Here is a 12,935-nt window from a genome sequence, read left to right as displayed (position 1 = left end):
GTTGTTACCTAGTAGACAAATTAACTTTTAACTATCCAGTTGCTGTCCACTGTAGGTAGATTTTCTTCATATTATTTGTGGAGATTCTTAAATGTAGGAAGCATGCAACAAGAACGAGCGTGAAAGCAGCCAATCAATCAGGAACGTGCGTTCACACAGCTAAATTTGTATATGCCACTGATCGTCGCTTTCCTCCGTGACTAGGCTGGAAGGAAAGCGTTGAAACCCAGAAACGTCTAAGACAGATCAAAACAAAACCTTTGGACCATACCTTTAATTAAAAAAAAAAAAAAAGATGTTACTTGATAGGTACAATAGGGTGTGTATGTGTGTATATATATATATATGAGGGCAAGGCCAACCCAAGTTGTTATCAGCACTCAATTTATAGGCCTGCATCTGTGATGGTATAGGGTTGCATGAGTGCGTGTGGCATGGGCAGCTTCAACATCTGGAAAGGCATCGTCAATGCAGAAAGGTATGTTCAGATTCGAGAACAACATGCTCCCATCCAGGCATAATAATCACTTTCAGAGAGGGGATGCCTCGCAGCGGTGAAAATGGCCTTGTCCCAACTTTTTGGACATTTGTTGACACCATGGAATTTAAAATTAACATAGTTTTCCCTTAAAATTATAAATTTTCTCAGTTTAAACTTTTGACCGGTTCTCTGTTCTATTCTTAATAAAATGTTAAAATTTGGCACTTCCCCATAATTGCATTCAGTTTTTATTCACAATTTGTATAGTGTCCCAATTATATATATATATTTACTGTGTTCTTTTTAACAAGCTAAAAAATGATATAATATATATAAACCATAGAGTTTAAAACAACAAAAATAAAGTATCCCCCCGCACATTACATTAGAAAATGGTTTGATCCACCTCAGCCCTCCCACCTCTGCTGTTGCATTCAAGCAGAACATGCATGATCGTCCTTGCTATGCAGTGCGTGCACATTTCGGGTGGTGGTAAACTGGAAGCACTGCTCACATTAGAGGAAGAAAACACTTTTACCATCCAGCATAATAAAAATATAATTTGGGGATACTTATGACCCTTTTAATAAAAATGTTTGTTTAAAATATCAAGATACGTACCTTGATGGCCATGTACCAGGATACATGTCATCGATATGTATCGTATGGTGACTCCAATGACGTTGCTGAAATTCACAACCCAATACTTTATTTGAAGAAGCTTTTATTTTTACAACCTAAGATACAAAGTGGAGTGACAACATGTACAAGACTGAGTTTTCTTACACAGGCTGATGAAAAATGACATGTGAAAGCTACCAATCGCTAGCTGATGACAGATTGCTACAACAGGATGGAACTTTATGATGGATATAGTTTCAGCTAAATTATTTCTACTTCTGTCTTGCAATATATCTGTCATGTATGAGCAACCTCTGTAACACGTTTGCTTGCCTGCAATGCAATAAAGCTAGATGCAGCCATAGTGAATGCAAACATGATTTTTTTTTTTACCCATCTGTGATGATAATACATGGGGAGTGACCATACTGTATGTATGTACATCAACTGTCCATTATTGTTTTGGTCCGGCTTTAAAGTAACAGTGTGTAGAATTTAGTGCCATCTAGTGGCAAACTAATATAATGCAATGACTTACGTGTGCATTTTGAAGCACGGACACAACGGTGCTATAGAGAGACCACACTTCGCAAGTCTTCCACCAATTACTACGTTTGCTAAGTTCTCCCTTGGGTATCCATAGCCCAAAGATGGCGGCCAAACATGTCAGCCTCCTGTAAGACATGACGTGACCTATGTAATAGAATTAGCGATTACCTATGATTATATAACAAAACAATATAGGCCTACGTTAACTTGTTAAAAATTTTTTTTTAAACATTATTGAAATTCATAGGTTTTAAAATGAATGAACATTGAAAAGTATTGTTTTTTAAAATCTACACACATTCTCTTTAACATACTAATGAAAGTAGAGTCAGTTGTAATAATTTTATGCTCAGACTCCCAAAGATCCCTACATTAGATGTCCCATCCTCACTATTTTTTCATCTAATATTAATTATTATTTACTGTCCTGCATAGGTGGCAAATCCAGGTCCAGAAAGTACAAAGCCCGCCACGGTTTGGCTTTAGCCCCTTGTGCTAGCTAACTAGCTCCCTAGCAGGTAACCGAGCACCCAGGGAGCTAGCTAGGGAGCTCGCTAGCCAAACTGTGGTGGGCATTTTACTTTCTGGACCTGGATTTTCACTTCTGCTGTCCTGATACTTTTCATCAGGGGAACAAAGAAAACTGAAACCATACAAACAACAATTTAATAGTAATGTTATTGTGATGAATAATCCTCCAAGCTGGAAGGTGCATCTTTGCAAACAAATGACTAATACAAATATTAATAACATACAAAGGGTATAAAATGTTGGAACCCCCAGAAAAATGCTTGTTGAGTAAATGATAAGAAAAAAAAAGCACATTTTGTCAAAAGAACATTTTTGTATTGGACCCAAAACATCACAACAACGCTGGTGTTACGTTTAGGTATTGTCAGTGTTGAGAATAAAATGATCTCTTTCAAAGTCCTGTTTTAAATGTTTTTTAGTATTCAGTTCACGCATATTAATGTGTCTCTGAATGAATAACACAAAATAAGGTTTATCCGTTCTAGAGGGACAAAAACACAAGCTAAAAAAATGAAGAAGCAAGTTCATAACATTTATCAGACAGAGGCTCTCGAAATCTGCAGACAAGATTAAAATGGTCAAGATGTCGAGACTGCTGGAAGTTCACCACAATCGCTCATTTTCTTCATGGAATAAGGTTGAAAACCTTTTCCGACTTAATGATGTAGTTTTGCTCGAGCTTCGAGCTAATTCTACTTGAAAATCCGTGGGGTGATGACAGCACAAGGAATGTCTTCGCAATCACGCAATACAGAGCACTTTTACAGTAAAAGAATGATCAGATATAACAAAGTATGAGCTTTGCAGATACCCTAAAATCGAAAATAGTAAAATTTTATCATTTGTAATTTGAAAATACATTTTTTTCCTAAGCTTAGGTTTGGTCTTATTTTTGGCATAAAATAAATGTTAACTTAAGACATCCACTGCATGTACCAAGAAAAAATGGAACCAGGAACCCATTTTATCACTGAAGATATGTCTTATCCTTGAATATTTATTGTTTATTGAGCGAGTAGTGAACAACTACAGTATATGAAATGCAATACAAGGTAAGTATAATTCTTGGCACTGTAAATGTGCACTGCAGTTTATACAAAAACGTAGCAATGGATTACACATAGGGCTATCATCTACCCACAACCTCTTCTGTTACCTGTGGTCATCTTTATATATAAATAAAAAAAGAAATACGGCAAGGGTGAAAGCATGTCTCAAAGGATGGCGGCGGAATATGTTTGTGTATGTACGGTATACAGCGCAGAAGGCACAGCTCACAGCCAGCAGACCTACAGCAAGTGTGTGTCAGTTAGCGTAAAGCTAAAAGATGCAAAGCTTAGCAGATGGTTGTTGCGACCGAGTGGCTCTCAGGTTGATGTGTCCGGCGTGGCAGGACAAGGCACGGAAGCTTGAATGTTACGTGTGGGCAAGGAGTCACGACTACAGAACTTGATGTCCTAATTCAGCCACTCTTGTCCCTAAAAACAAATGAAAATCTATTTTTAAAAGCTGCCGTGTGCAAAGGGGATGATAAGAATTAATGACAGACAGCATGGAGCAACCAAAGATAAAATATATTAATATGCAATTAAGGTGGATATTATTCGTGTACTTGAATGTGCTACTTGTTTTATTTGCCAATCACCGCCAGAAGCTTGTCATGGCAATAGTAAAGAGTCAGGAGAAAAGTAGCCATTGAGGTCAAATTTGACACCGATGGATGCTCATTGAAATAAAAGGTATGACTTACTGAGATTGATTTCTCTATTTTAGCCTGTCTACCTTTTAACCTTAAACTGTTTCATGGTAATCGTTTCTCTTAGTAGCCAATGTTACTTTCTTTTTATGGATGGTATTTCATTAGAATTTTTGTTCATTGTTGATATGCAGATAATATCTGTAATGAGTTGAATGTTGCGTACACCATTTAACGAGAAACTGTTTAAATTCAAATATTGCACACGGTGATGCCACTACATCATACTGAAAGCTGTTTTGAACATGTTTACACCACTGTCATATTCAGTCTGAATTTTAATATAGCTTCTGTGTTGTACTGCATTTGTCTGTGTTCCTAATGAGGTGCCTGCTGAGTATGTGATATGTCCATCCATCCATTCTCTGTACAGCTTAACCTCACTAGGGTTGCGGGTGCGATGGAGCTTATCCCAGCTGAGTTTGGGCGAGCCACTAGCTGGTATGTGACGTGGTCATTTTTATGTCTAAATCTCAAGCCAAATAAATGTAACCATTTGAAGTGTATAGGTAGCAGTTTGCTGGAGAACATTCTTTGGGTTATGCTTATTAATTTAACATGCAGTTATGAGAGTGCTGTTGATCTTTTTTATGGAGCTGCACATAAAACATTTCCCCAAATGCACACTTAAATGTGATATTTCTTTTCCCCAGGGAGCGATAAAGTAAACATTATTTGAGAGCGCAGCAACAGTTAGAAAGCATAGAAAATAGTCAAAATGAAACATTGGAAATAAAACATTCTGAAGCAGAGGATTCAATATCGTCATGAAAAACGAAACGCGTGCAGGTAAATGGTGATATCTAAGGCGTGTGGTGACGTTATACCCCCTCAAGAGACAGCTGAAGATTGAATTGGCAGGGCTAGCAGTAGATGCAACTATCATGTTCAACAACAATTTCACATCCAGATGGTTTCCAATATTCAAGAATGAGCTAAATCCACTGGGATCCAAAAGTCCGTTTGGAGTCCTTTGAACATGAAATGCAGCACAATTTGCTGAGAGCCTTAAGTCGCAGCACGACTTGCAAAACAACACAAACTGGGACCAAATGATGATGTGTGCCCCGCTGGCTTTGTCGTGCTTGGGCTCTTAAATTAGACACCACATGGGGATTATTAAAAGTCTGATCCGAGACCAGCGTGCTTCCGTCCAAACACGCAATCAAAACAAGGTCCGCTTGGAACTTTCACTGTGATGGGTCTCATTTTTCTCATCTTCTTTTTTCAACAAAGTTCATGTCAGACAATAGTCATTCCTTTCCATCCAAACTGAGTAATGCCTCAAATATCTTAAATGAAAAATCTCACTGTGTGCTTCATTTGGTGCCACAAAATGCGCGGTGAGTCATTACTGTCTGTCTGCACACCTTCACAGTGTTGCACTGTGTGTTGGTTAACATCCACAGCTCAGTAGATGGTTGCTATTGGAAACACTGGTTGGAGAACAATAGTCCACGGAAGTGCTGATGCTGCGCTTTCCTGCTCAAGGCAATCTGTATCTATATAAAGGATTGAGTGAGTGCAGAACATGACAGAATGTGACGATTCTCTCTTGAGCGCTTTCAATGCCAAGCTCAGTAGCAGTCAATGTCACTGTTTGTTTGACGGCTCTATTTTTCACTCCTGAGTTGAAGAATGTGAATACCAAACACGGCTCCGCTCTGATGAGAGGTGAACCCCTGAGGCTCGTGTGAGCACAGCCTCAGTCAGATCGATATGTTGGGAGCGCTGGTCCACATCCAAACATTTAGTTACTAGCTGGAGGGCTTGAATCTGATATGATGGGACACATCAGTGACCTTTTCGCATCACCTGCTGAAAAACCCCAACTCAGTTGTGACTGTTTAACACACCATCTCTGGTGAAGCACTTATTTTCCCGGGTAAACTGTGATTTTTCCAGCCTCAGCCAGTCGTTGAATGATCTGAGCTTCGAAGTCTGCATCGTGGACCCCCGTCTTTCGGAATTCTCCAGCGTAGCGGTTCTGCTCCCAGTAGTGGTGCCAGTTTCCACGGCTGTCCGCACCAAATCCAAACACATTCACCTGGAAACGGCGGCGGCGGAAGCACATGTGACATTTGTTGACATTATTAACATTTTTATTGGTTTATTTTACTTTTTACCTGTTTTACATTTCATTATAGATGTGTTGATGAAGGTGTAATTATGTTGACCTGATATAACCTGTGTGAGTAATGCTTTTGACATTCTTGCTATCTTTTGTACTGTTTTCCCAGAAATGAGAAAGTTAAAATGTTTCTATGTTTATCTAAGAAGTCTAGTTGCTGTTCATTAGAAATCCGGTTGTCAAAAGTTCAACGACGATCTAGTTTACTGGGAAAATGCAAACTCATTCTGTGCGTCACGGGATGACAGAGGCGTTTCCTCATGTTTTGAATAAAGAGGCTGTGTGGGCAAAAGAAGACACACACATTGGATGACACTGCTTGGGTGATGTCTAACTGTGTGACCAGAGATCTCTGTAATAAACCAACCTTGCAAGGACCCTCTCCACCAGAATCTCATCTTGCAATTATTTGAACACGCAAACGATTACAATTAATGGTAATTCCTTCACATTCTGAAGATGATGTTGGTCATGACGATATTGTTCTTCACTGACCTCATCGCAGACGTGCAGAGCGAAGAAGAGCACTAGCATGCCTGTGGATGGGTAGCGGCCATGATGCCTGGTCCAGTGATCGTGAATGTATTTAAAGAATGCTGGGTTGAAGATTTGGACCTGCATATAGACGATAAAAAGAAACCATTTGTTATTGCTGTAAAGAATTCATTCACCATACTCGGCATGGGTCAATATTAGATTCTAACGATATAAGAAAAAAATATTATGATATCACAAGTATTAATATTACAGCTCCAAAATGGTTGTTGACTGTCCCCTTAAACAAAACAATATTTGGTAAAAAAAAAAGAAAAAAAAGAAAAAAATTAAATTTAAATGTTGAATTTAAGTAAAAGTTAATATTCTTAAGCGGTTCAGATAATGGATAGATGGATTATTTTTCTGTTCTAATTCTTCTCAATAAGTCACAGTGTCCTATCACTGGTGAGCTATTTTAAGAAAAGACCTGTGGGCTGCTCATGTTGTCTTTTGGGCTAACTAGTACCCGCAGGCACAATGTTTGTATTTCATTTATTTATTTATTTTTACGACAATGCACATTAACCAACAAAACACATCTATGTTTACACAGTGTCTCTTTTGTCTGGCTCCGTAGCACCTTCTCTACCATGCATAACTGCTCACCCCTCCCATTTCTGCTCACAAGAAGAAGGGGGGAAAAAAAGGTAATTGGAGGCAATTAACTTCAAAGAGGCGCCTGGTTTACTCAACTTTGCAAGCAGCCAATCATATTGCGCTTTGCTTGTAAGTCCCCTCAAAAAAGAAAAGAAGAGCTCATTACCGGTGAGCGCAAGTATTAGCGGTTATTAAAACCTTGACTTTTTAAAACCTTGGTAAACCGTCAAATAGTTAATAGGTAATCGGCCCATGTCTACAACATACCAACATGGAAACAAGATGGCACCGACTCGGATTCTATGACTGAACTTAAAACAAATTTGCCTTGTTAAACACTCACAAGTTTTGTATACGTACTTGAAAACGAATAACCAGAATTAATGAGCAGATGAGAAATTCCACTTTCTATTCTACAGGTAACATTCAGTGCCAGCAAACAAGGCTTTAGGCTGCTCTTGGAAAATCTTACAAATCCATACTTTTGGTTGTACTCCAAAATGGGCTGTAAAACTGTGTTGGTGCTCAGGCGAAGGAAGAGTCCCCACCAAGTCTCCACATGGTAGGGATTATGTGGAGTTTATATATTTTCATGGATTAAAGAGTGAGCGGAAGATTACTTAAAACAAAGGGATCGTTGCTAGCCTAACTAATCCCTCATCAACAAAAGGGAGTGTGTACACGTGTCCCTGTTGTTGCGTTACGTTAGCAAATAACTACATATAATTGCTCACCTTGTCTTTATCCACACGGAGAAATTGCTTCACTGGAGCGTAAGTGCTAGAGGAGAAACAGGTTGAATTATCATTCTGTCAGTTGGATTGACTGACATTAACGGATTTCTACCGTCCACTGTGTCTGAACTGTGCGGTGCGCTTACAATCGGATCTGGCCGGTAGACAGCGCGCTGGTGATCCAAACCAGATCCAGCGTTTTAAAAGGAACCAGGACAAAGCTGACATTGGCCGCCAGGTTCTTGGCGCTCTCTGGATACATGAAGTGGTGAGTGGTGTGGCTGCCGGCGTCTTCCTCGTAGCCCACCGTGGGGGCCAAGTTGATCCTAACAGTGCGAGAGGGGAGCAATAGGAGACATTTTTGCATCCTGGTGGCTAGCAAAGAATAGCACCACCTGGTTTGCTCATGAAGAAACACGTTGTGTTGTTAAATGGGTCATTCCATGTCGTATCAAGCAGATCGACTGACCCAGATAACAACCAGTCATAGATTCAACTACGTGATTGGTCGTTGCCTGAGCATCTGTGATGTCATTTTCAGTTGACAACAAGTGGCAAAATGGCTGTCCCGAGATGGATAAAAAGCCGTATAGGATACTTGACTCATTGAGCCATTTTCAGCAGTAAAAAGTTAATATTTTGTCTATAATTAATAACTTCGATCCACGCTCCTCCCAAGTCAAGTGTCATTATGTCCTTGGGCAAGGCACTTCACACACATTGCCTCCATTGCTATTCACACTGGTGTATGGAAGGTGCGAATGTTTAGTGGTGGTCGGCGTGGCCTTAGGCGCACACTGGCAACCACACTTTCATCAGCCTGCCCCAGGGCAGCTGTGGTTACTTAAGTAGCTTACTGCCCCCACAGTGTGAATGTGTGATCGCATGAATAATGCAACCACTGTGAAGCATCTTTAAGCGTCCAAAATAGCACTATATAAATCTAATGCATTATTATAGTTATTCTTAATTTTTCCACTGTCGACTGAAGAGGACATCAACTGTGCCGAGGAAGTAGGTAACGACCAATCACCAATCATGGCTCAGTTTACTGACCAAACTCAGAAAACAGGTGAGCTATAATTAATCGTTAGCCACTTCCTCAGCCCAGGTGATATAATCTTCAGTCGACAGCAAGTGGAAAAATTTGTTTTTAAAGGTATTGTTCAGTGTTTCCTCGTTTTCCATTGGAGTTAGGTTCCAAAAAATACCCGCAATAAATGAAATCTGCGAAGTAGTTAGCTTTATGTTTTACATTTTTTATAAATGTTTTAAGGCTCTAAAACCCCTCACCACACAGTTTATAACTGAGAACATCGAGGCATATACATTTTCTCTCTTGTTTCAACATTATCTAATGAAGTTATCAAATTAATGCTGCACTAAGGAACTTTCAGTTTACATTGGTTTATGGCGACGCCATATAGACAAAATTGGTATTGGTATGTCTGAAGGAAGACTGCATTTCCTAAGAGGACAAGCGCATTGCAGCGTTTTTTAGCTCACGCCAGCGAGTGAAATCCGGGCCAATGTTGATCCTTGACTGTCCTTTGCTCCGGGGTAGGTTTTGACGTATGCCATAAAGCAGTCAGCACCTTTGTAGTTTTTTGTGTGGCAGTGTTCCTACCCATCCTCCTCAAAGTTGTTTAGTGCCAGTAAAAATGATACAGACCCCCTCAGGCCATGGCAAAGGTACCATTCAACTAGTTTTGAGTCCATGTTTCAGCAGAAGAGTTATGAAAATATTTTATTAAGGTTGAAAAGTTCATTAGTGCTACTTTAACTTCCCCTGTAATGGAACTTGGTGTACTTGTTGATGGGGATGACAATACTAAATCTCAAGTTTTAGGTTAATTGGAGCAGGGGTTGAGGACTTCAAAGGAAGGTGGCCATGCCCCTTTTTGAAAAACAAACAAACAAAAAAGTCAAAATCTTGTAGCTTCTACACTCCTGCGCCGATTGGCCTAAAATTTGAGATTTATTGTTGTGCCATTATCATCAACAAGTACACCAAGTTTCATTCAAATCAAAATCTGCTTGGTTAAAATTTCAGATTTTTTGGGTGATTTGACATGGAACAATTCAAATAATAAATATTGTGCTAAAAAGACACATGGGGCTGCAGATCCTAAGAGTTATTCTTTATGGGTTCCTCATATTGTACACTTTGGCATAATGCCAAGTAGAGGTACTATTGATTATGTTCCATTATTAGCTGTGAAGTCATGGTACTTAAAGAATTGGAACGTTTGGCAAATGAGTAAGCGAAAGAGTTGAGTTGTTCTGCTGTTAATATAAATGTAAAAACTACCAAAAAAACCTGCTGAACCTAGATGTCAATTTTGAATAAATAGCAGTCAGTAATGTTCCCTTCCAGTTTTACAGGCGGAAGTGAAAGAAAAGCCATGGCTGCTGTCTTCTGTGGATTAAAAAAAAAGGGCAACAAGTGAAACATTCAGATCACGACTAAAACTATAGTTTCTTCTTTGTCAGGCAAAATATATGACCTCCTTGTATGTGATTTGCACTCTGAGTTGATGAACGTCACTATAATACAGATGAGCTCTGTTGAGCCGCATTTTGTAATAACGGTGCATTTTGTAATAAACGTCCAAAATGTAATAACTTTTTCATTTCATTTTGTAATAAAGCCGCATTTTGTAATAAACTGTCCCAACGCATTTTGTAATAAATTTTGCCGCATTATGTAATGTTATTACATTTTGAGAAGATTATTACAAAATGCACTTGCAACTTTTTTATTCTCTAGAAAATGTAATAACATGGTGCATTACGTAATAACAATTCTAAATTATTGTTTATTTGTTTGTTAATCTTATTTTATTTTACTTTAAAGTATTAAGCCTATTATCAGTATCACTGTATTAGCCTAGTAGCAGTACTTAGCAATTACTATCAGTACACTATTCAAAGGTTGCATTAGCAGAGAATATTCTGTAAATTCCAGATTTTTTTTTATTGGATACCAAAACCACATCAAGAATAGTTATAAACATCCAACAAACTTTATAATGCTTCTTATAATACAGAACAAAACTGTGGGTATCAAAATTTAATCCATTCGTAAACATTAACATATGCACATACAAAATAGAAACGCTGATGAATAGGTAAAGAACAGCTTTATTTATGCATTTATAAAACCTTTCAACAAAAATAAATGCAACCAACACATGCAGGCTTGCGACCAATTTAAAATAATAATGAACCAATGTAAGTGTCTTCTGCTTGTTTAGAGAGCTGCTGTGACCAGCAAATTTCTCCACTAAGATTAATTTTAAACAAATATGAAATTGCCTCAAAAGGCTAAACAAACAACAAAATTTATATTTCCAAAATATATCCGTAATTTCAAATTGTCCATGTCTAATATGTCTAATTACCAGCCAAGCCATAAACCACTTTGAATGTTTCCCAAACAGCTCCTTGAGTTTTAATGCCACACCACCAAAGCGCCCTGCTGCTTTGTACAACCTGTGTACGCTAATTGTGTGCTTTCCAAAGACGTCCAACCCAAGGCTTCGGCTTAATGTTTCCCTTAGATAGATTGATGGATGGAATCGATCTCCAATGTCTTTAGAACGTTTAGACACTCTGTTAAACGTCCCAAGCATTGACATGTCATCCTCAAGGGTCATTTTGATAATAGACTGAAACATTTCAGTTGGTAGGACAGGCTGAACAAGGGGTGTAGTCAGAACAGGGTCCTCAGGCTCATCAGGCTGGATAGGTGGGTCACACTCATCTAGTGAGTCAGGCTCGATTGGTGACCATAACTAATTTTCATTTTTCCCATGTCCAATAGGTCAATTTGGTGTTGATCTTGCACTTCTTTGGCTTGAATGGTCATCAAAGAGGGCTTATTCAGAAACTTTGCATTTTGAAGTTGGTACCTGGTACAGTTCTGTTCAAGATTTCCTGCACCTTTCTTTCACTTATGCCAATATGATGCATTCTCAGTCATTTGCTCAACTTTCTTGCTCCAGAACCCTTAGTATCATCTAGACCCTTTTTAACTCTTTGACTGCCAAAAACGTTAAATAGCGATTAGTAAAATCCTACGGAGGAGCGGCAAAGACGTTAAAAGACGTTCGCCAAGTTTTTTTTTTTTTGGGGGGGGGGGGGGGGGTTCTGAAAAGCCTTGGCCAACTGTGCTGAAAGTATCAAGCAGATCTAGTTAGTATAATGCCTATTTTTGGTCCCTAGATGGCAGCGATGACTCTCTTTGGACAAGATTGGGTAGGTGTCAGTAGAAGACATGAGGCGGAGCTAGAGTGTTGAGGGGACAATGGATGAGGAAGCCATAATGGCGACCGGTTGCAAGCAGCTCACGCTTGAGCATTTTTTTCAAAGATGAAAAGAATCGACCAATGCTAAAGGGCACATTGATGACGACGACGATGATGATGGGGACTCCGAGGTTGACGCCGAAGTTGGAAGCGTTGACGCGGCAGCTATGATCACGTCATAAAGCCTCACCGGTTAGCGATGCTAATGCCGGAAAACGCGGAGCACAACCGAGCACTTCTGTTCAGGCGGACGTTCAATGGGACGACGAAGAGTGCCCCGAGTCCAATGCATATTCATCGGAGGAGTGGGTACAGTCTGATCACGGAGAAGACACTGGTTATGGACTATGATGCCACCACGAATGGAGTGGATAAGATGGATCAGAACATCTCTTACCACCCGGTATAGGAACTGAAGGACATGAGGAAGCCAGACGTAACACCACCGTATCATGATCCTGAGAGTAGACTTGATGGCAACATGGCCAAACACACACTGCAGTATATACCTGCTACTCCCCGGAAAAAAAGGCCGGCAAGAAAGTGTAGGGTCTGTCAATAAGGTGGGGCTTTAGGACCCAGATGCGGGAAGGCAGAGGAGCAGTCCAAAAGAGGTTTTAATTTCAAATAAAAAAAAAGCTAACTTCAAAGTACAAAACAAATGGAACTAACAAAACCTGAAGCAAAA

The 12,935-nt window shown here is 39.4% G+C and overlaps 1 protein-coding gene across 1 annotated transcript in view; it reads right to left on the bottom strand.

The window, feature by feature from the left end:
• Positions 1-1,194: 1,194 nt before the first annotated feature.
• st3gal2 (ST3 beta-galactoside alpha-2,3-sialyltransferase 2) overlaps positions 1,195-12,935 on the bottom strand; it is a 30,191-nt gene continuing 18,450 nt past the window's right edge. The window contains exons 4-7 of the mRNA XM_077567365.1: positions 8,084-8,263; positions 7,938-7,983; positions 6,565-6,684; positions 1,195-5,985 (exon numbers count right to left, since the gene is read on the bottom strand). Coding sequence (XP_077423491.1) covers positions 5,812-5,985; positions 6,565-6,684; positions 7,938-7,983; positions 8,084-8,263 — 520 coding nt within the window. The 3' untranslated portion in view covers positions 1,195-5,811. The remainder of the gene's footprint in view (positions 5,986-6,564; positions 6,685-7,937; positions 7,984-8,083; positions 8,264-12,935) is intronic.

Source organism: Vanacampus margaritifer, chromosome 6, assembly GCF_051991255.1.
Source record: "Vanacampus margaritifer isolate UIUO_Vmar chromosome 6, RoL_Vmar_1.0, whole genome shotgun sequence".
Classification (NCBI taxonomy): domain Eukaryota; kingdom Metazoa; phylum Chordata; class Actinopteri; order Syngnathiformes; family Syngnathidae; genus Vanacampus; species Vanacampus margaritifer.
This window is presented reverse-complemented; position numbering and strand designations above follow the sequence as displayed.